The 23,463-nt window shown below is 39.4% G+C and overlaps 2 protein-coding genes across 4 annotated transcripts in view; one reads left to right on the top strand and one right to left on the bottom strand.

Annotated features, from left to right (window-relative positions):
* Nucleotides 1-23,463, bottom strand: part of Dg (Dystroglycan) — a 765,125-nt gene that overhangs the window by 367,194 nt on the left and 374,468 nt on the right. The gene's annotated exons all lie outside the window — the stretch shown is intronic.
* Nucleotides 6,970-7,754, top strand: LOC142239980 (uncharacterized). Its single transcript, XM_075311707.1, has 3 exons — nucleotides 6,970-6,984; nucleotides 7,056-7,397; nucleotides 7,590-7,754. The coding sequence occupies exons 1-3, from the start codon at nucleotides 6,970-6,972 to the stop codon at nucleotides 7,752-7,754; spliced, it is 522 nt and encodes a 173-aa protein (XP_075167822.1).

Genomic DNA, 23,463 nt, shown 5'->3' with positions numbered 1-23,463 from the left:
TCACCAGCATTACAGAGGTGGGATAATCCACCGCTGAAAAACTTTTTAGTGTTTGGTCGAAACTGCGTTCGAACCCCCGACAGTGTATGCAAGGTGGGCATGCTAACCATTGCACTACGGTGATTCCCTACGAAACTTCAAGAAAACTATGAAAATTATATTACATTCAGGGTATCTAGGAGGAACGAATAATGTCCTAGCGGACGTTTTTCCTCCACTTTCTTCTTATCTTTACAGGATTGAGGTCAAATATGATTAACTATGGCGAAGTCTTTGGGTATCTTCGCAAGGTTGCAAAGAAACCTAGTTGATATGGGACGAAAAGAACCGGAGAAACTGCAAAATTTTAATGGCGATGAACAGAGAAGAATTGCGGCTTTTGAATGGCATCATAACAGGACATTAGACGCTTGGGAAACACATGGTAACAATCGGCCTTAAAGATGATGATATCTGTAGATGGTGTGTTGATTCGGAAGTTACGGAAGACTCGTACCACTTCCTGTGTCAGTGTCCAGCATTATCCATTAGAAGAAACAAGAGACTGGGTTCCTTCTTCTTTCAGGCTCTCATTGATCTGCGGGAGTGCAGCTTAAGCAACATACTTGCCTTTATCAAGGTCTTTGGTTGGTTGTTCTAAGATTTCTTTTATAGAAGACGGACAAGTGGAAGTTCTGGGACTATTTCAAAGGGGACCGCATCGGAAGGAAGAAACTGGAAAGATTACATCGAGGAATCACAATGGACCTATAGTGGTCTTAGTGGACATCAATTCAACACAAAATTGATGTCATCCTCTACAACCTAACCTAACCTTCTGAAGAATAGTTGGCTCCAACAAAAGTATGTTATATACGTAACGCATTATCGAAAGTTGGCAAGGAAGTTTTGGAAGTAGTTATATTCAGATATGCTTCTAAAAGAATGAGACTAAATATGCTACCATTTTCATGTCTGAATAATTGATTCAGTATCAGCGCCTTCGTAATAAGAACTTTTCCTTTTGTTTTTTTATATATATGCATATATCGAAATATCGACAGTATATACTTTATATTAATGGATCCAGTAAAAGTACTGAGTACTAAGAATCATATCAATAATTAACCGCTAAGCCTCACAGGGGGCTCTTAGCAAGAAACAAAAAATGTTATGCCTCGTTAACTTAATCGTTTGCCTATGGAATTTTCCTACTACAAGGTGAAATCGACTAAGTACTTTTTAATGGGAAAGAGGTCATATAAATAAATTACGAGTATATGCAACTGAAAGTTTGAATTGGACCGAATGTTAAGTACTCTCCATCAAATATTGCATACAAGAAATCTTTCTCTGGCAGATTTGAGGAACAAAAATCCCTAGGAATGTTCGGTTAAAAAAGTGCGGTTTCAGAACTTTACTTTTACAATGTGAGGTCACATGTGAGGTCTAGATCAGATTCTGGATATAAGAATTAGAAACGTATTTGGGCCATCCTAGCAAGCATTCCACGATGTTGGTACTCCCTAAGAAGTTCTATCTCATTGTCTTTGGAATATTGCTGCAAAGAGTCTTTTGTTCCCAGATTCATTTGGAGATATCATAAAGAGAGCACTGTGGATGATTTGGAAGGGCGAGGGAGAATTAATTGCGATGACCTACAACTACACCTTGTGCTCAATATTTAAGAAATGTCGCTGCTAAAACCAATAAGTGTAAGTTAGCTATACACTGCAGTGCTTAGACTTTAACCCTAGAAAGCTTAACCTACTGAAAATTAAGTATAGGATAAACAAACGTCTCTGGGACGTATCATAGTTTATCATCATGGTGACAATATTTTTGGACTTTTTTTTAATTTTTGTACTTACACAGATTCCTTATACAAATCCTTATTATTTAAATAATAAGGATTTATTTATTGTGAAACAAAAAAATCACATTTTCAGTGAGATAGAACGACAAACTAACAAATGCATACGTCTCTTAGACGTATATTAGCTCTCTAGGGCTAACAAAATTGTTATGCTGGTGTGGTTTAGGATTCAGCACTTCAGCAATCGACTCTCCAGGCGTGTTTAGAACAATTTCAGTCACGAGCATCGTTGTGTATATCAAGCGCACTCATCAAGACAGTTAGAGATTCCATTAATGTCATTTTGCATCTAGACATAGCTTTGGACATATTAACCAAACATTAAGCTGGACTAACGACTGTAAGACCACTAACAATGCCAGGAACAAGTTCTGTGGCCTAGCCAAGAGATATTACAAAAATATTCAATCAATCAACGAAAATTTCATTGCCAAGAAAGATAGTCTCGTTGCCTCTTCCCAACAGATCAAACTTCTCTGCAGAAATGGTTTTACCACATTGTCCTGCTACACTGTCTTTAGATAGGACAGATAACGGAAGGACGGTGAGGGAATATTATTCGTTGTCCATTATGCTGTGAAATAAAGACCAAGGCCACGACCGATCTCCATTCGGCACTGTAGGGGATAACTATCACTATTAGAGAGACTGATAAATATGTATTAAAAAACACAGTCCTTTTCGATACGGTTTGCTAGACCTGATACAAAACCATCCTATTAGGCAGTCTCAATGAAAGTTGGTCTTCTGGGCTGCAATATGACGCGAGGATGAAATATATAAGTATCACGGGGATCGGTATCATAAAGGAAGACCACCCGACGGTATACTGTCGAAGCTCCCCGGTCATAGCTTTTTAAGCTCTGACCTCCTTGGTATGTCGACGAGCATTGGATTCAGACCAACTCCCAATTAAGGTAATGATAGAAATTATGGCAAACATCATCATTCCAGAGAAGAGAACGTCCATGAACTTTGGTAAAGCTACCTGGTAGCTATTTAGCATGATATTAGAAACATGTTTGTCTTTACCTCACTAGCAGCATTAGCGGCCACGCCAGCTGGAAAAAAGAACTTCGCGATGTCTTGACAAGAGCGTGCAAAAGATGCATTCGTAAAGGCATTTATTTGAAGCATATTGGGGGAGAGCGCCAACCACCTGACCCACATAACGGTGTCTTGCCGAAGCTATCTGTCAGTCACCTTTGTTAGCTCCGACCTTGTTGGGCCATGAATTCGGACCACCTCCCGATTACGGAAATGATTGACACTGAGGCAAACACCATCATTCACGAGAAGAGAACGTTTATCAACTTTGGTGAAACTAACTGGGTACCAACGTTACAGGCAGCACTATCTGGAAAAAAGATCTTGGTGGTGTCTTGACAAGAGTGTGCAAAAGATGCATTACCGAAGACATTAATTTATAGCACCTTGGGCGAGACAAAGAAACGAATCAAAAGATTCACCTTCATTGGTCGTACGCGTATCGCTTATAAGGCCTCTGTGTGAGAAACCTCAAAGCGGTGGAAAATACTGCGGTATGGATTGTAACCGCTGTTGTCACACCAAGACAGCATGCAGCTTGATTCTAGAATGCAGCTTGATTCTAGAATGCCTTCGGTAAGGCAACATTGAGAACTCCTCAATAACCAGCATCTGAAAAAGGGCAGTGAAGTAAACCACCGAAATTATGCCACTTCCAGAAATGCATCCTCTGAAAGATCCAAGGAAATCAAATGGCAAGAGCCTGTAAACGATGCATTACTGAAGACATTGGTTTGAAGCACCTTGGGAGAGGCAAAGGGACGATTCAAAAGATTTACGTTCTTTGGTCGAACCCGTATCGCTTATTAGGCCTCCGCATGGACTTCGTGGATTAACGGAAACCTATGGAGAAACCTCAAGGCGGTGCAAACTCCTGCAATTTAGATTACAACCAGGACAGCATTTGCACCTTCTCCCCAAAATGGTTTAAGTGATTCAACACTGAGAACTCTTCACCAACCAGCATCTGATAAAGCGCTGTGGATCAAACCACCCAAATCATGTCACTTCTAGGAAATTAAGTTTGTTAGGCACCAATAGTGATGAGGGAATAACGGAAGGATTCCACGCGAAGACTATCTCGTCCTACCAGCGCTATTTCAGCTACGATCTGAAATAGCACTGATCCTGATACCTACCTCTTACTTTTGAACCCGGCAATTTAAGATGAACGCCCGAAGTGTGTCCATTTGCCTCACATCAATATTCATACTTCGTGCGTTCAAAGAACTCATTCATTCATTGATCGTTATCTACAGCGCAGATTGCAACCAGTTGTCACACCAAGACACCGGAGCAGACTATGTAGCCGTCTCTCATTGTCGTTAAATCTAGATTAGTGCTATTTCAGCTAAAATCTGGTATCGTCAGGTACCTAACCAGTTACCTCTTACTTCTGAATCCGGCAATTCAAGATGAACGCCCGAAGTGTGAATATTTCCCACACATCATGAGACATCTCTTCTTGACATCCCTGCCTTAACGAAACCGAATGGAGAAACCTCAAAGTAGTACAAAATACAGCACTATGGATTGCAACCAGTTGTCACACCAAGACTCCGGAACAGCATCTGCAACTTGACTCCAAAATGCTTTCGGTGAGGCAACATTGACAACTCCTCACCAACCAGCTTCGGATAAAGTCCAGTGGAGTGGAGCCACCCAAACTATGGCACTTCCGGAAAGGCATCCTCCGAAAGAACCAAGGAAATCAGTGTTGATTTCTGAAAACAATAAATAAATAACCCAATCGGCACCAATACTCCAGACGAAATAAGGACGACATTTGAGGTGGCAGTGACTCAGTAGACTACCTCGTCCCATCAGTAAAACATTGTAGTGGGGGAAGACCACCGAATGTCAGCGAATATTAAAGAGAGACTATGTAGCCTTCTCTCATTGTCGTTAAATCTAGATTATTGTTATTCCATCAAAAATCTGGTATCGTCAGGTACCTATCCAGTTACCTCTTACTTCTGAGTCCGATAGTTCAAGATAAACGCCCGAAGTGTGAACATTTCCCACACAGCATGAGACATCTCTTCTTGAAATCCTTGCTTTAACGAAACCGAATGGAGAAACCTCAAAGCAGTACAAAATACAGCACTATGGATTGCAATCGGTTGTCACACCAAGACCCCGGGACAGCATCTGCAGCTTGACTCCAAAATGCTTTCGGCGAGGCAACACCAGGAACTCCTCACCAATCAGCATCGGATAAAGCCCAGTGGACCAAACCACCAAAATCATGTCACTTCTAGTAAATTAGGTTTATTAGGAACCAATAGTGATGAGGGAATAACGGAGAGATTTCAGACAAATGGTGGAAACCCACTGCCTTTCAGCGACGAGGGGAAACGACTGCCTAGATATCTTAAATCAGTCCTATTTCAGCTACGATCTGGTATACCCTGGTACCTACCTCTTACTTCTGAACCCGGCAGTTCAAAATGAACGCCCGAAGTGTAAACATTTGCCTCACACTTCGTGCGTTCAAACAACTCACGTTCTTTGATCGTGATCTACAGCGCAGATTGCAACCAGTTGTCATACCAAGACACCGGGACAGCATCTGCAGCTTGACTCCAAAATGCTTTCGGCGAGGCAACATTGACAACTCCTCACCAACCAGCATCGGATAAAGCCCAGTGGAGTAAGCCACCCAAACTATGCCACTTCCAGAAAGACATCCTCCGAAAGAACCAAGGAAATCAGGTTTGATTTCTGAAAAGGTAAACAATCAATAAATAACCCGATCGGAACCAATACTGGCGACGAAATGAGGATGAGATTTGAGGTGGTAGTGATTTAGTAGGATATTTCGTCCCACCAGTGCCGCATTGTACTGGGGGAAGACCGCGGATTGCCAACGACTATGATAGACGGCTACGATCTGTTGTCATCAGGAACCTAACCTGTTACCTCTTACTTCAGAGCCCGGTAATTCAAGAAGAAAGTGTGAACATATCTTCTCATATCCTGCAGAACCAGCAGACCTGAAACTTAATTCACTCAATATGCATCCTGTAGAGCCAGCTAGCTTCCGTGAACTGACAAGTAGAGCCAGCTTGCTTCCTTGAACTGACAAGTTCAATATTCAAATGATATTGGTCTCCTGACCAGAGGAAAATACTAGAGAACTGTTGATGGGATGAGTTAGTAAGTGTAGGGACTACCATAAACATTCCTGGGAAGAATATTATCGTGGCGAATGACCAAAAAGAGTGGACCCATCAAAACTCAATGTCATTAAGATGAATGCTCCCGGTGCGAACAACTGTCTCACATCAAGAGTCATTTTTCTCGTGTCCTGCAGATCCGAAAACCTACATCACTCTAGACACATCCAATAGAGACAACTCGCTTCCTCGAATAATATTGGTTGCCTGACCGCAGGAACATAGCAGAGAACTACAAATCTAAGGAGTTACCACCGTGGTGCAATGGTTAGCATGCCATGCGATTCCTGCTTCGACTGAACACCAAAAAGTTTTTCACCGGTGGATTATCCCATCTCAGTAATGCTTGTGACATTTCTGAGGTTCCAAAGCTTCTCTAAATGGTTTCACTGCAATGTGGAACGCTGTTCGGACTCGGCTATAAAAAGGAGGTCCCTTGTCATAGAGCTTAACATGGAATCGGGCAGCACTCAGTGATAAGAGAGAATTTCACCAATGGACTGAATAGTCTATGTGAGCCTGATACATCGGGCTGCCTCCTAACCTAACCTAACCAAACCTAAGGAGTTACCAAAAGTAGAAATTGCCGTAAATATTCCTGGAAAGGCTATTATGATGTTGAATAGCCAATGAGAGAACTATAATCGGTCTGATAGATTCACAATTTCATATGGAGGTCTTAGCGCAATAAATCGTTTCATGTGTTACAAACAGAACGATAAAGATTGCATACGCTCCACCTTATAGTGGGAAGTATACAAATAGAATTAAGTTTTATTCTTGCTATTCGCAAAATATTCATCAACTTATTCATATATTGAGAAGAATAACTTGAACCAGTTCAGTATGTTGAATAAATATTTCTTTGCTCTTTTGGTAATAGGACAAATGCTTCGACTACAGGTGAGTATGATATTTGATATCCTTGAAGCCCTACTAATATTTGTTCCCTTGGTTTCCATAACCAAAACAAGGATGCGAAACGCTTGCTTACCTTAAAAATTGACAACGTCACCTGTCCCATAACCTCACCGGAGCTTTTAAAGATGACAGAGTGTACAATATCAGAATTGGCCATAAGTCGCTATAGTTTTAATGTATTCTTTGAACTGCAACGTGAATTAAAACGAGATGGTGAAATGAGGGTATTGCTTCTAGTAAAGGGACTGAAAACTGTTCGAGTTATAAAATTTATCGATTTTACAATGAAAATATGTGACATTATGGCGAGTATCCAAAGAATGCCATTGATTCAAAAAATTTTGGATGAAATAAGACGAAGCAGTAATTTTCCGTTAGCATGTCCTTTACATGGGGTAAGTGGAGGTTCGATAAAGGAGAAAAACTAAAGTTGATATTCACCAGCAAATAATTCTTTTGTGAGCAATTAGGTGCTAAAGCCGTCATTAAAGCGACAGTAATTCCATTGCTGCTAATACGAATGAATATATTTCGAAGAATTTCTCTAATATTTTCATATTTTAATTTCCTTTCCATTTTTTTTTCAGAATTACTTATACAATCTTACCAATATGATTATCACCGATGCAGTTGTTCCATCCTATGCTCCAAGCAATCAGTTTAATGTAACATTGCAATTTTTTGAAAGTCGCAAAATGGTAGCTATTTATCAAGTATTGGGATCTATTAAAGCCAACATGAAAAGAAACTAATATACATATATGGAAATATCTAATTTTTATGTATATTATATAAAAAAAAAAATAAAAAACAATATATTGTATTTACGTCTAGAATAAATGCCTAATTATCTTTGAAAAGGTATCTGGTAGGTAATTCTGGTATGAACAGGTTTCTCGCCAATAAGTGTCAATAGCTCAAAGAGAAGGGACCTACTTTTTATGATCGAGTGCGAGCGATGTGTCACTTTACAAGTGAAACCGCTTGAGACACTCTGAGATAAACCACAGCCCGAAAACTTGTCTATCAATATACATATCACTGAATATCAAGACTGTTTTTGAAAATTTACGATGCCTTTAAAATTACAATATTCCAGGTCCTGATGTTATATCTGCCTATATTTTAAAACAATGTGTTGAAAGCAGTCCCCGGTCTGACACATAGATGGCGTCGCTAGTATTAAATGCATATTATTTTTATATCGTACCAACCTTCAAATGATTCGTGTCAAAATTTCTTTCGTCTGTAAGTCAATTAGTTTGTGAGATAGAGCGTCTTTTGTGAAGCAACTTTTGTTATTGTGAAAAAAAAATGGAAAAAAGGAATTTCGTGATAAAATACTGTTTTCTGACGGGAAACAAGTATATACGGCCGTAAGTTCGGCCAGTACACTCCACCATGGATTGCGTAGAAACTTCTACGAAAGACTGTCATCCACAATCGAATTACTTGGGTTGTGGTATCTTAAAACTTCTTAACATCGTTTTCTAAATTGTGAGTTAGTCCATACGTGGTAGAGAGCCAGAATTGAAATATGGGGCTTGCTTATATGGGGGCTATATATACAATTATGAACTTGATATGGACCAATTTTTTGTGATTGGGGATCGATTTATCTGCGGGCTCTTTATATAACTATAGACCGATATGGACCTAGTTATGCATGGTTGTTAACGGCAATATACTAGCACAATGTACCAAATTTCAACTGACTCGGATAAAATTTGCTCCTCCAAGAGGCACCAAAACCAAATGTCGGGATCGGTTTATATGGGGGCTATATATGATTATGGACAGATATGGACCACTTTTGGCATGGCTGTAAAATATCATATACTACCACCACGTACCAAATTTCAACCAGATCGGATGAATTTTGCTTCTCCAAAAGGCACCGGAGGTCAAATCTGGGGATCGGTTTATATGGGGGCTATATATAATTATGGACTGATATGAACCAATTCCTGCATGGTTGTTGGATAACATATACTAACATCACGTACCAAATTTCAACCGAATCGGATAAAATTTGCTCCTCCAAGAGGCACCAAAACCAAATGTCGGGATCGGTTTATACGGGGGCTATATACGATTATGGACAGATATGGACCACTTTTGGCATGGCTGTAAAATATCATATACTACCACCACGTACCAAATTTCAAACAGATCGGATGAATTTTGTTTCTCCAAAAGGCACCGGAGGTCAAATCTGGGGATCGGTTTATATGGGGGCTATATATAATTATGGACCGATTTCGACCAATATTTACATGGGTGTTTAAGGCCATATATTAACACCCCGTACCAAATTTCAACTGAATCAGATGAATTTTGGTCTTCCAAGAGGCTCCGGAGGTCAAGTCTGGTTATCGGTTTATATGGGGGCTATATATAATTATGAACCGATGTGGACCAATTTTTGCACCGTTGTTAGAGATAGTATGCTGACAGCATGAACCAAATTTCAGCCGGATCGGAAGAAATTTGCTTCTCTTAGAGGCTCCGCAAGCCAAACTTGGGTGTCCGTTTATATGGGGGCTATACGTTAAAGTAGTACGTTAAAGTAGACGGACGGACATGCTCAGATCGGCTCAGAATTTCACCACGACCCAGAATATATATACTTTATGGGGTCTTAGATCCATATTTCGATGTGTTACAAACGGAATGACAAAGTTAGTATACCCCCATCCTATGTGGGAGGGTATACAAATACGGTGGAAGCAAAAATTTGGCTTGATAATGAGTTTCCAGGCTCTGCCCCAGGGAAATCAACAATAATTGATTGGTATACAAAATTCAAGTGTGGTGAAATAAGCACGGAGGACAGCGAACACAGTGAACGCCCGAAAGAGGTGGTTACCGACGAAAACATCAAAAAAATCCACAAAATGATTTTGAATGACCGTAAAATGAAGTTGATCGAGATAGCAGAGGCCTTAAAGATATCAAAGGAACGTGTTGGTCATATCATTCATCAATATTTGGATATGCGGAAGCTCTGTGCAAAATGGGTGCCGCGCGAGCCCACATTTGACCAAAAGCAACAACGTGTTGGTGATTTTGAGCGGTGTTTGCAGCTGTTAACTCGTAATACACCCGAGTTTTTCCGTCGATATGTGACAATGGATGAAAAATGGCTCCATCACTACACTCCTGAGTCCAATCGACAGTCAGCTGAGTGGACAGCGACCGGTGAACTGTCTCCGAACCGTGGAAAGTCTCAAACATCAGCTGGCAAAGTAATGGCCTCTGTTTTTTGGTATGCGCATGGAATAATTTTTATCGAGTATCTTGAGAAGGGAAAAACCATCAACAGTGACTATTATATGGCGTTATTTGAGCGTTTGAAGGTCGAAATCGCGGCTAAACGGTCCCATATGAAGAAGAAAAAAGTGTTGTTCCACCAAGACAACGCACCGTACCACAAGTCATTGAGAACGATGGCAAAAATTTATGAATTGGGCTTCGAATTTCTTCCCCACCCACCGTATTCTCCAGATCTGGCCCCCAGCGACTTTTTCTTGTTCTCAGACCTCAAAAGGATGCTCGCAGGGCAAAAATTTGGCTACAATGAAGAGGTGATCGCCGAAACTGAGGCCTATTTTGAGGCAAACCCGAAGGAGTACTACCAAAATGGTATCAACAAATTGAAAGGTCGTTATAATCGTTGTATCGCTCTTGAAGGGAACTATGTTGAATAATAAAAACGAATTTTGACAAAAAAATGTGTTTTTCTTTGTTAGACCGGGGACTTATCAGCCAACCTGTTACTGTAACTAACCTAATGGAGTTTACTTCAATTATAAATGATGGATTCAGAGATCGCAAGAAAACTCATGTTCCCACCAAAAAAAAACCTTCCAAAAAAGTAGTTCGGATCCCCAATTTGTGATCCGGAAGTAGTGCAACCTTGGATCATCTCCAATGAATTTTACATGGGCTTGTCATAGGACGGAAGTGATCCATTTTTGGTTTCTTTTGTATTGCTTTATACGTTGTGCCTTGGAAGTTTATTTTGATAAAGAAATTTAAAACAAGAAAGAAAAGTCGGGCGGGGCCGACTATATTATACCCTGCACCACTTTGTAAATCCACATTTTCGATACTATATCAAATCCGTCAAATGCGTTGGGTGCTATATAAAGGTTTTTGTCCCAAATACGTACATTTAAATCTGACTCCATCTGAACAAAATTTATAATCTATAGACTTAAAATTTAAGTCGGCTAATGCGCTGGGATGGTACACCATGTTAGTATGTTAAAAAAATATGGGAAACCTTTTAATCTGAACCAATTTTGAGGTAACTTCGCAAAAGCGTATTTATGATTTATGGGTCGATAGATATGTATTACAAATAAAGGAAAATTTGAGTCAGTTTTACAAGTTTTCGACTTAGCAGTGGCGATTTTATAAAGAAAATGTGGGTATTTTGGTCATTTTTGCCCAAATCGGAAAAGCATATATATGGAAGCTATATAGAAATCTGAACCGATTCCAACCAAATTTCACATGCATACTTAGTATTTTAATTCTACTCCCTGTGCAAAATTTCACGTAAATTGGACTACAACTTTTAACTCTGTGGTCATATAACGGAAAATCGGGCGAAAGATATATATGGGAGCTATATCTAAATCTGAACCGATTTCAATAAAATTTAGCACACTTGACTACACTACTAATTGTACTCCTAGTGCAAAATTTCAACCAAATTGGGCCAAAACTCTGGCTTCTGGGGCCATATAAGTCTATATCGGGCGAAAGATATATATGGGAGCTATATCTAAATCTGAACCGATTTCAATAAAATTTAGCACACTTGACTACACTACTAATTGTACTCCTAGTGCACAATTTCAACCAACTTAGGCTAAAACTCTGGTTTCTGGGGCCATATAAGTCCATATCGGGCGAAAGATATATATGGGAGCTATATCTAAATCTCATCCGATTTCTTCTAAAATCAAGAGGGTTCTATTCTGATCCAAAACAGGAACTTGTGCCAAATTTGAAGGCGATTGGACTTAAACTGCGACCTACACTTTGATCACAAAAATGTGTTCACAGACAGACGGACGGACGGACAGACGGACATGGCTGGATCGACTCAGGGACCCACCCTGAGCATTATTGCCAAAGACACCATGTGTCTATCTCGTCTCTTTCTGGGTGTTGCAAACATATGCACTAACTTATAATACCCTCTTCCACAGTGTGTCGCAGGGTATAAAAACTAAAAACCAAAAATTTTCCAATTTCACAAGTAGTTCTTATTGATGAAGGTCGGATGATATTGCAAATGGGCCATATCGGTTCACTTTTACGTATAACCCCCAGATTTGGCTTGGGGAGCCTCCAAGAGAAGCATATTTCATCCAATTTGGCTGAAATTTGGTACACGGTTTGGTATATGATCTCTAACAACCATGCAAAAATTGGTCCACATCGGTGCATAATTATATATAGCCCCCATATAAACCGATACCCAGAGCCTCTAAGAGAAACAAATTTCATCCGATTCAGTTGAAATCTGGTACGTGGTGTTAGTATATGGTCTCTAGCAACCATGGCAGAATTGGTCCATATCGGTCCATAATTATATATAGCCTTTATATAAATCGATCCCCAGATTTCACCTCCGGAGCCTCTTGGAGGAGCAACATTCATCCGATCCGGTTGAAACTTAGTACGTAGTGTTAGTATATGGTATCTAACAAGCTTTCATCCGATCCGGTTGAAACTTAGTACGTAGTGTTAGTATATGGTCTCTAACAACCATCCAAAATAAAGGGTGATACGGTCAAAATTTGGTCAAGGGAAAACGCGTGTAAATCGGTGAAATCGTTTATTTAAAAAATCAAATTAAATTTATTTTTCAAGTTGAATTAGTATAAAATTCAGGAAAAATATTCAGTTAGGCTTTCGCTTTTCCAAATCCGAATTGCCGGGCCTCACACTTGACACCTGCCATCAGATTTTGTACAGCCACCTTGTCCACCTTCTTCGCCGCAGAAAGCCAGTTTGCCTTGAACTGCTGCTCGTCCTTAGCAGTTTTTTGGTCTTCTTTAGGTTCCGCTTGACAATAGCCCAGTATTTCTGAATTGGGCGGAGCTCTGGCGTGTTGGGAGGGTTCTTGTCCTTGGGAACAACCTGCACGTTGTTGGGGGCGTACCACTCCATGGCCATTTTACCGTAATGGCAAGATGCCAAATCCGGCCAAAACAGTACGGAACAACCGTGTTTCTTCAGGAAAGGCAGCAGACGTTTATTCAAACACTCTTTCACGTAAATTTCTTGGTTGACAGTCCCGAAAGCTATGAAAATGCTGCTTTTCAAGCCACAGGTACAGATGGCTTGCCAAACCAGATATTTCTTTGCGAACTTTGACAGTTTTATGTGCTTGAAAATATCTGCTACCTTTCCCCTTCCTTTTGCCGTATAAAACTCCTGTCCCGGAAGCTGCTTGTAGTCGGCTTTGACGTAGGTTTCGTCGTCCATTACCACGCAGTCAAACTTCGTCAGCATCGTCGTGTACAGCCTCCGGGATCGCGCTTTGGCCGTCGTATTTTGTTTATCATCGCGATTTGGAGTCACTACCTTCTTGTAAGTCGATAGTCCGGCTCGTTTTTTGGCTCGATGCACGGTTGTAGACGATACACCCAGCTTATTTGCGGCATCTCGGAGAGAGGTTAGGGTTTCGCTTGAAACTACCGGCAACACTCTTAGTCGTCTCAGCGGCTTCCGGTTTTCGATTTCCCCCCGATCCAGACTTCCTGGCTGTCGACAAACGTTCCCCAAACACTTTAATTACATTTGTAACGGTTGATTTGGCAACTTTTAGCGATTTTGCCAGCTTTTTTTGCGTGCGGGTAGCTCGGATTTTCGCGATGCGCGAGCAAAATTTTGATACGCTGCTCTTCTTGCTTGGACGGCATTTTGACAACTGAAGAGTGAATTCCAAAATCAAAATAGGAGCAACATTCTGAGCCTTTTGGGCGGACATTGAGACCTTTAGTTCTATAGTCCCACAGCTGAGAGCTTCTGGCCTACAGTTCCATCATTGAGAGCTTACGGCCTATAATTCTCCCACTGACCCCGTATGGTGTACATTTCCACACATATAGCCCTCCCACTTAGTCCTTTGGATCTATAGTTACCCCACTGAGATAGAAAGGCCCAAAGTAACCCCCTCTTTTTCATACCTGGGGTATAGTTCTTCTGTGAAACTCGGGTCTACAGTCTCAACACAAAGATTTTCTTCCGCTTATTCCTTGGAGCCTAATGTTCCAACACTGATACCTTAGTACTGAGTCTCTCAACGCACAGTTCTTCTACTAAGGCCTTAGGACTTATTGTTCTTGCACTAAGAGGATATTGAGACCTTCAGGTCCGGAGTCCCACCGCTGAGAGCTTCTGGCCTACGGTTCCATTAGTGAGAGCTTAAGGCCTAAAGTTCTTTCACTGACTCCATATGGTCTATATTTCCACATACTTAACACCGACACTTTCAGGCCGGCTGTTTCACTATGTTTGTGTACAGTTCCATGACTATGGCCTTCGGGAGTACTGTCCTCACAATTGTTCCTTCTACAGCTCCAGCTTAAGCTTAAGTTAACGTTTTCCAGATTACTGGCGGATCTGGAAAACGTTAACTTAAGCAGTCTGCTAATGTTTTTGGAACAATCTGGTTGGTTCAGCGAAGAAAAATAATCGAGAAGGTACAGCGGTTAAAACTAGAAGTGCCCATATGTAATAGGTACTTTTAGTTAATGTGGTATCACAATGGACTGAATAGTCTAAGTGAGCCTGAATCTTAATCGGGCTGCCACTTTACCCTACCCTAACCTAACCTAACCTTCTACAGCTCCATCATTGACACCTTCGTGCTTAGAGTTCCCACACTATAGTTGCATCATTAAGACCTTAGCACATATAGCGAACCAAAACGGTGCAATTGTTAGCATGTCCGCCGTGCAAAGGATAGGGGGTCCAATCGCAACTTCGGCCGAACACCATAAAGTGTTCCTTTCAGCAATGCTTGTGATATTGCCGAGTGAGCCTTCATGCTCGCCTATAATATAGAGGTCCCTTGTCAATGAGCTAAACAAAGAATCGGGCAGCACTCATTGCATTCACAATGGACCAAATAGTTATGTGAGCCAGTCTGCTATTGAACCTAACCTACCCTAGGGCTTATAGTTCCCCCCACTGAGAAATTTGAGTGGACTCTGAGGATAAAGATGGAACCGACCAAGTCTCCCTTTCCACTCTGGTCATAACCAAAGGCAGGTCATTCTTTGTGACTAGAACTTTGAGCGTCAGCGGCTTGTGCGAAGACCCTGCGGCAAATAGTGGATGAATTAACGACGGAACACATTTTGGAGGAATGGGCTCCACAGAACGAGGGATTGGACTCAAAAACTAGGCGGTCTTCACAAAAGGGAGGATAGAGATGTAACACTTTTGTGTTGGGTCAACAGTCCAGATAACAAGCTGTGACTTCGACAGCGACTTCTTCCCGTCGAAGCTTGAGTCAGAGGCTTATGCAAAGACCCTGCAGCAAATAGTGGAAGAAATCCTCTCATAGAGGAGGAGTCAATCCGAAATTGGTTGGGAAAGGCTATATCTCACTACTGACGAAGGTTTCGGCCTATATAAGAGTATGGGCCAGCAAATTCCCGACGGAACGAATTCTGGAGGAATTGGCTCGACAGAACGAGGGATTGAACTCAAAATTATGGGAGGTTTTTCACAGAAAGAAGAATTCACCCTGGTCATAACAAAAGGTATAGCATTCTTTATGACTAGAATTTTGTGCGTCAGAGTCTTGTGCGAGACTATGCCGCAAATAGTGGATGAATTAACGAGGGAACACATTTTGGAGGTATGGGCTCGACAGAACGAGAATTGGACTCAAAAACTAGGCGATCTTCATAAGAGGGAGGATACAGATGTAACGCTTCTTGTGTTGGGTCAACAGTACAGATAACAAGATGTGACTTCGACAGCAACTTCTTCCCGTTGAAACTTGAGTCAGAGGATTGTGCGAAGACGCTGCGGCACATAATGGAAGAAATCCTCTCATAGAGGAGGAGTCAATCCGAAATTGGTGAGGAAAGGCTATATCTCACTACTGACGAAGGTTTCGGAGGTATGGGCTCCACAGAACGAGGGATTGGACTCAACAACTAGGCGGTCTTCACAAAAGGAAGGATAGAGATGTAACGCTTCTTGTGTTGGGTCAACAGTCCATATAACAAGCTGTGACTTCGACAGCGACTTCTTTACGTTGAGGCTTGCGTCAGAGGCTTATACAAAGACCCTGCAGCAAATAGTGGAAGAAATCCTCTACCATAGAGGAGGAGTCAATCCGAAATTGGTGAGGAAAGGCTATATCTCACTACTGACGAAGGTTTCGGCCTATTTAAGAGTATGGGCCATCAAATTCCCGACGGAACGAATTCTGGAGGAATTGGCTCGACAGAACGAGGGATTGGACACGAAAGAATGAGCGGTACTTCCCAGAACGGAGAATAAAGATGGAACCCTTCTTGTGTTGGGTCCGGACCAAGTCTCTCTGTTCACCCTGGTCATAACCAAAGACAGCGCATTCTTTATGACTAGAATTTTGTGCGTCAGAGGCTTGTGCGAAGAACCTGCGGCAAATAGTGAATGAATTAACGACGTAACGGATTTCAGGGGTATTGGCTCGACAGAACGAGGGATTGGACAAATGGACAGTATTTCACAGAAAGGTGGATAAAGATGGAACACTTCTTGCATTGGGGCTGGATCAGGTCTCCCTGTCCACCCTGATAATAACCAAAAAACAGGGCATTCTTTGTGACTAGAGCTGTCTTTTTCAAGATCGGAAAAACAAGGATTGACAACTCATATTAAACGTTCACTACGTCCACCTTCTTCTGTGCTAGTTTCAGCACATCTGCACTCAGCATACTAATCTTTGATAGATGCTTTTTTGTGGGATAATGTCCGGAAACTTGTCATCAGAACAATTTAGGTTTAACTGTTCTTAACACACACCCAAAAAAAAGTGGACCCACCGTGGAAGAAAATGTAGGTTTATTTTAGAAAATTTTAACTAAAAAAGTTTTCTTATTGCAACATGTTAGAAATAAGTTAATACTTTTTGTCAAATTTAAGAAAATTTATTAAAAATAATTAATTTTTTTTTAAGAAAATTTCATATGTTGAAAGAAAAAATTGGATTTAAAAATTGGTAACATGTCTTTAGCGCTATACGAAGTTCATGGCAGGTACAATTTTAGTAAAATTTACTCATTTGAGAGACTTATGAACTCAATTTAAGCAATCTTCTGCCATTTTAGGAAAATATGAACTATTTTATTTTTTAGTAAAATTGTGCACTATATTTGTATACAACTTTTTATACCCTCCACCATAGGATGGGGGTATATTAACTTTGTCATTCCGTTTGTAACACATCGAAATATTGCTCTAAGACCCCATAAAGTATATATATTCTGGGTCGTGGTGAAATTCTGAGTCGATCTAAGCATGTCCGTCCGTCCGTCCGTCTGTCCGGCTGTCCGTCCGTCTGTGGAAATCACGCTAACTTCCGAACGAAACAAGCTATCGACTTGAAACTTGGCACAAGTAGTTGTTATTGATGTAGGTCGGATGGTATTGAAAATGGGCCATATCGGACCACGTTTACGTATAGCCCCCATATAAACCGATCCCCAAATTTGGCTTGGGGAGCCTCCCGGAGCAGCAAAATTCATCCGATCCGGTTGAAATTTGGTACGTGGTCTTAGTATACGGTCTCTAACAACCATGCAAAAATTGGTCCATATCGGTCCATAATTATATATAGCCCCCATATAAACCGATCCCCAGATTTGACCTCCGGAGCCTCTTGGAGGGACAAAATTCATCCGATCCGATTGAAATTTGGTACCTGATGTTAGTTTACGGCCTCTAATAACCATGCAAAAATTGGTCCATATCGGTCCATAATTATATATAGCCCCCATATAAACCGATCCCCAGATTTGACCTCCGGAGCCTCTTGGAAGAGCAAAATTCATCCGATCCAGTTGAAATTTGGTACATGGTGTTAGTATATGGTCTCTAACAACCATGCAAAAATTGGTCCATATCGGTCCATAATTATATATAGTTCCCATATAAACCGTCCCCAGATTTGACGTCCGGAACCTCTTGGAGGAGCAAAAGTCATCCGATACGGTTGAAATTTGGTACATTTTGTCAATATATGGCCTCTAACAGCCATGTAAAAATTGGTCCATATCGGTCTTTAGTTATATATAGCCGATGACTTATTACACAAAAATTGGTCCATATCGCCAAAAATAATCTACCAAAACTTTATTTCCATAGAAAATTTTGTCAAATTTTATTACTATAGAAAGTTTTGTCAAAATTTCATTTCTATAGAAAGTTTTGTCAAAAATTTATTTCTATACAAATGTTTGTCAAAATTTTATTTCCATAGAAAATTTTGTCAAAATTTTATTTCTATAGAAAATTTTGTAAAAAATTTATTTCTGTAGAAAATTTTGTCAACATTTTATTTCTATACAAAATTTTGTCAAAATTTCATTTCTATACAAAATTTTGTCAACATTTTATTTCTATAGAAATTTTTGTCAAAATTGTATTGCTATAGAAAAAAAAAATGTTGTCAACATTTTACTTCCATAGAAAATTTTGTCAACATTTTATTTCTATAGAAAATTTTGTCAAGTTTTTATTTCTATAGAAAATTATGTCAAATTTTTATTTCTATAGAAAATTTTGTCAAAATTTTATTTCTATAGAAAATTTTGTCAAGGTTTCATTTCTATAGAAAATTTTGTCAAAATTTTATTTCTATAGAAAATTTTGTCAAACTATTTTATATACGTATTTAATCGGCCTTTTTTTGTTTAATATATACCCCGTATGGGCTAACTTACAATTTAGAAGACAGTGTTAAAAAGTTTTACGATACCTTGCCATCGGCAAGTGTTATCGCAACCCAAGTAATTCGATTGTGGATGACAGCCTTTAGTAGAAGTTCCAACGCAATCCATGGTGGAGGGTACATAAGATTCGGCCTGGCCGAACTTACGGCCGTATATACTTGTTTTTCTTATTTTTAGTTCACGTCATTAAAATTAGCAACAAATTATTCAAATAAGGAACATTTATTCATATTGCGCAAAATTTAACTAAAATCAACTAATCTTCATGAACTAAAATAAAGTTCAGTTGGCATTAGAGCCCATTTTTTCTGGGTGCATGGTTATAAATACGTAATATTGCTGCAACGAACAAACTCGAAATCGATTTTTTTAATCTTCAAATTCGTCTAATCGACTTTTTCAGAAAGTCTTTTCAAATCGACTAATCGAAGTAATTCTGTAATAGATTTTTCTCTACTCATGCATGACCTTCTCAATGCCACATTAAGTAGAAAAAATGCCACATTAAGTATAAAAAAAATAGTGTCATCTCCTAATCGACATCAAAATAATTACTTTAGAACCTCTAATTTAGAATAACTTTTAATTGCAATCAGATGAAACTTTTTTGTCGGTAGGGTGAAGCGGAAATATTCTAAAACAGGGGTTTAAAGGTTTTTATACCCTGCGCCACACTCTGGAACAGGGTATTATAAGTTAGTGCATATGTTTGCAACACCCATAAGGAGCCGAGATAGACACATAGTGTCTTTGGCAATAATGCTCAGGGTGGGTCCCTGAGTCGATATAACCATGTCGGTCTGTCCATCTGTCCGTCCGTCCGTCTGTCTGTGAACACATTTTTGTGATCAAAGTCTAGGTCGCAATTTAAATCCAATCGCCTTCAAATTTGGCACATGTTCTTAATTTGGGTCAGAATAGAACCCTATTGATTTTGAAAGAAATCGGTTCAGATTTAGATATAGCTCCCATATATATCTTTCACCCGATATGCACTAATATGGACCCAGCAGCCAGAGTTTTATATTGATTTGCTTGAAATTTTGTACAAACATAACACTTAGTCGTATAGTCAAGTGTGCAAAATTTGATTGAAATCGGTTCAGATTAAGATATAGCTCCCATATATATCTTTCGCCCGATATGGACTTATATGGCCCCAGAAGCCAGATTTTTTGCCGAATTTGGTTGAAATTTTGCACTAGAAGAACAATTAGTAGTATAGTCAAGTGTGCCAAATTTGATTGCAATCGGTTCAGATTTAGATATAGCTCCCATATATATCGTTCGCCCGATATGCACTTATATGGACCCAGAAGCCAGAGTTTTATCCCGATTAGCTTGAAATATTGCACAAGGAGTACAATTGGTAGTATAGTCATGTGTGCCAAATTTGATTGAAATCGGTTCAGATTTAGATATAGCTTCCATATATATGTTTTTCTGATTTCGACAAAAATGGTCAAAATACCAAAATTTTCCTTGTTAAATCGCCACTGCTTAGTCGAAAAGTTTTAAAAATGGCTCTAATTTTCCTAAACTTCTAATACATATATATCGAGCGATAAATCATAAATAAACTTTTGCGAAGTTTCCTTAAGATTTCTTCAGATTTAAATGTTTCTCATATTTTTTTATTAATATTGTGTTCCACCCTAGTGCATTAGCCGACTTAAATTTTGAGTCTATAGATTTTGTAGAAGTCTATCAAATTCTGTCCAGATCGAGGGATATTTAAATGTATGTATTTGGGACAAACCTTTATATATAGCCCCCTACACATTTAACAGATGTGATATGGTATCGAAAATTTAGATCTACAAAGTGGTGCAGGGTATAATATTGTCGGCCCCACCCGACTTTAGATTTTCCTTACTTGTTATATTTCGGAATTGAATTTGCCATACTTTTCGACACTATCATTTGTACTCCTAATGCTAAATTTAAAGCAAATCAGGGGGGAAACTCTGGTCGTTGGAGCTATATGAGTACATATCGGGCGAAACTTCTATGTGGGAGCTATATCTAAATTTAAGCTGATGTCTTCCAATATCAGTGGCTCAAAATATATACCTGTGCTAAATTTGAAGCTGATTGGACCACAACTGTAGACAAACGTAGACTTCGATTACAAAAATGTATTCACAGACAGACGGACATGGCTAGATCGACGTAGGGCACAATTGCCACAGTAGAATCCTACCCAGAATGGTAGAATTTTCACGGTAGGGTAGATTGGTAGAATTTTTGATGTTTTAATAGATTTTTCAAGCTGTTCCCCTCCAATTAAGAGGTAATTCAATTTTCTATAGAAAACAAAAAACAAGTAAGGAAAGTCTAAAGTCGGGCGGGGCCGACTATATTATACCCTGCACCACTTTGTAGATCTAAATTTTCTATACCATATCACATGCGTCAAATGTGTTGGGGGCTATATATAAAGGTTTGTCCCAAAGACATATTTTTAAATATCAGTCGATCTGGACAGAATATAGACTCCAAATTTAAGATGGCTAATGCACTAGGGTGGAATACAATGTTAGTAAAAAAATATGGGAAACATTTAAATCTGAAGCAATTTTAAGGAAACTTCCCAAAAGTTTATTTATGATTTATCGCTCGATATATACTAAGAAGTGGCGATTTAACAAGGAAAATGTTGGTATTTTGATCATTTTTGCCGAAATCAGAAAAACATATATATATGGGAGCTATATCTAAATCTGAATCGATTTCAATCAAATTTGGCACACATGACTATATTACTAATTGTACTCCTAGTGCCAAATTTCAAACAAATTGGGCCAAAACTCTGGCTTCTGGGGCCATATAAGTCCATATCGGGCGAAAAATATACATGGAAGCTATATCTAAACCTGAGCCGATTTCAATCAAATTTGGCACGTATAGCTACAATGCCAAATCTATTCCCTGTGCAAAATTTCAACCAAATTGGGCCAAAACTCTGGCTTTTAGGACCATATTAGTCCATATCGGGCGAAAGATATATATGGGAGCTATATCTAAATCTGAACCGATTTCAATCAAATTTAGCACACATGACTATACTACTAATTGTACTTCTAGTGCAAAATTTCAACCGAATACGGCCAAAAATCTGGCTTCTGGGGCCATATAAGTCCATATCGGGCGAAAAATATATATGGGAGCTATATCTAAATCTGAACCGATTTCTTCCAAAATAGGGTTCTATTCTGACCCAAATTAGGAACATGTGCCAAATTTGAAGGCGATTGGACTTAAATTGCGACCTAGACTTTGATCACAAAAATGTGTTCACAGACAGACGGACGGACGGACAGACGGACATGGCTATATCGACTCAGGGACCCACCCTGAGCATTATTGCCAAAGACACCATGTGTCTCTCTCGTCTCCTTCTTGGTGTTACAAACATATGCACTAACTTATAATACCCTGTTCCACAGCGTGGCGCAGGGTATAATTAACAAACAAGTAAGGAAAGTCTAAAGTCGGGCGAGGCCGACTATATTATACCCTGCACCACTTTGTAGATCTAAATTTTCGATACCATATCACATCCGTCAAATGTGTTGGGGGCTATATATAAAGGTTTGTCCCAAATACATACATTTAAATATCACTCGATCTGGACAGAATTTGATAGACTTTCACAAAATCTATAGACTCAAAATTTAAGTCGACTAAAGCACTAGGGTGGAACACAATGTTAGTAAAACAAAATATGGGAAACATTTAAATCAGAAGCAATTTTAAGAAAACTTCCCAAAAGTTTATTTATGATTTATCGCTCGATACATATGTATTAGAAGGTTAGGAAAATTAGAGTCATTTTTACAACTTTTCGACTAAGCAGTGGCGATTTAACAAGGAAAATTTTGGTATTTTGACCATTTATATCGAAATCAGAAAAACATATATATGGGAGCTATATCTAAATCTGAACCGATTTCAATCAAATTTGGCACACATGACTATATTACTAATTGTACTCCTAGTGCAAAATTTCAACCAAATTGGGCCAAAACTCTGGCTTCTGGGGCCATATAAGTTCATATCGGGCGAAACATATATATGGAAGCTATATCTAAATCTGAGCCGATTTCAATCAAATTTGGCACACATGACTATACTACCAATTGTATTCCTTGTGAAAAATTTCAAGCTAATCGGGATAAAACTCTGGCTTCTGGGTCCATATAAGTGCATATCGGGCGAAAGATATATATGGGAGTTATATTTAAATCTGAATCGATTTCAACCACGCATAGCTTCAATGCTAAATCTACTCCCTGTGCAAAATTTCAACCAAATTGGGCCAAAACTCTAGCTTTTAGGACCATATTAGTCCATATCGGGCGAAAGATGTATATAGGAGCTATATCTAAATCTGAACCGATTTCAATCAAATTTTGCACACTTGACTATACTACTAATTTTCCTCCTAGTGCAAAATTTCAACCAAATTGGCTAA

Source organism: Haematobia irritans, chromosome 5 (assembly GCF_050003625.1).
Source record: "Haematobia irritans isolate KBUSLIRL chromosome 5, ASM5000362v1, whole genome shotgun sequence".
NCBI classification, from domain to species: domain Eukaryota; kingdom Metazoa; phylum Arthropoda; class Insecta; order Diptera; family Muscidae; genus Haematobia; species Haematobia irritans.
The sequence above is the reverse complement of the archived record's forward strand: the minus strand, read 5'-3'. Positions and strand labels throughout refer to the sequence as shown.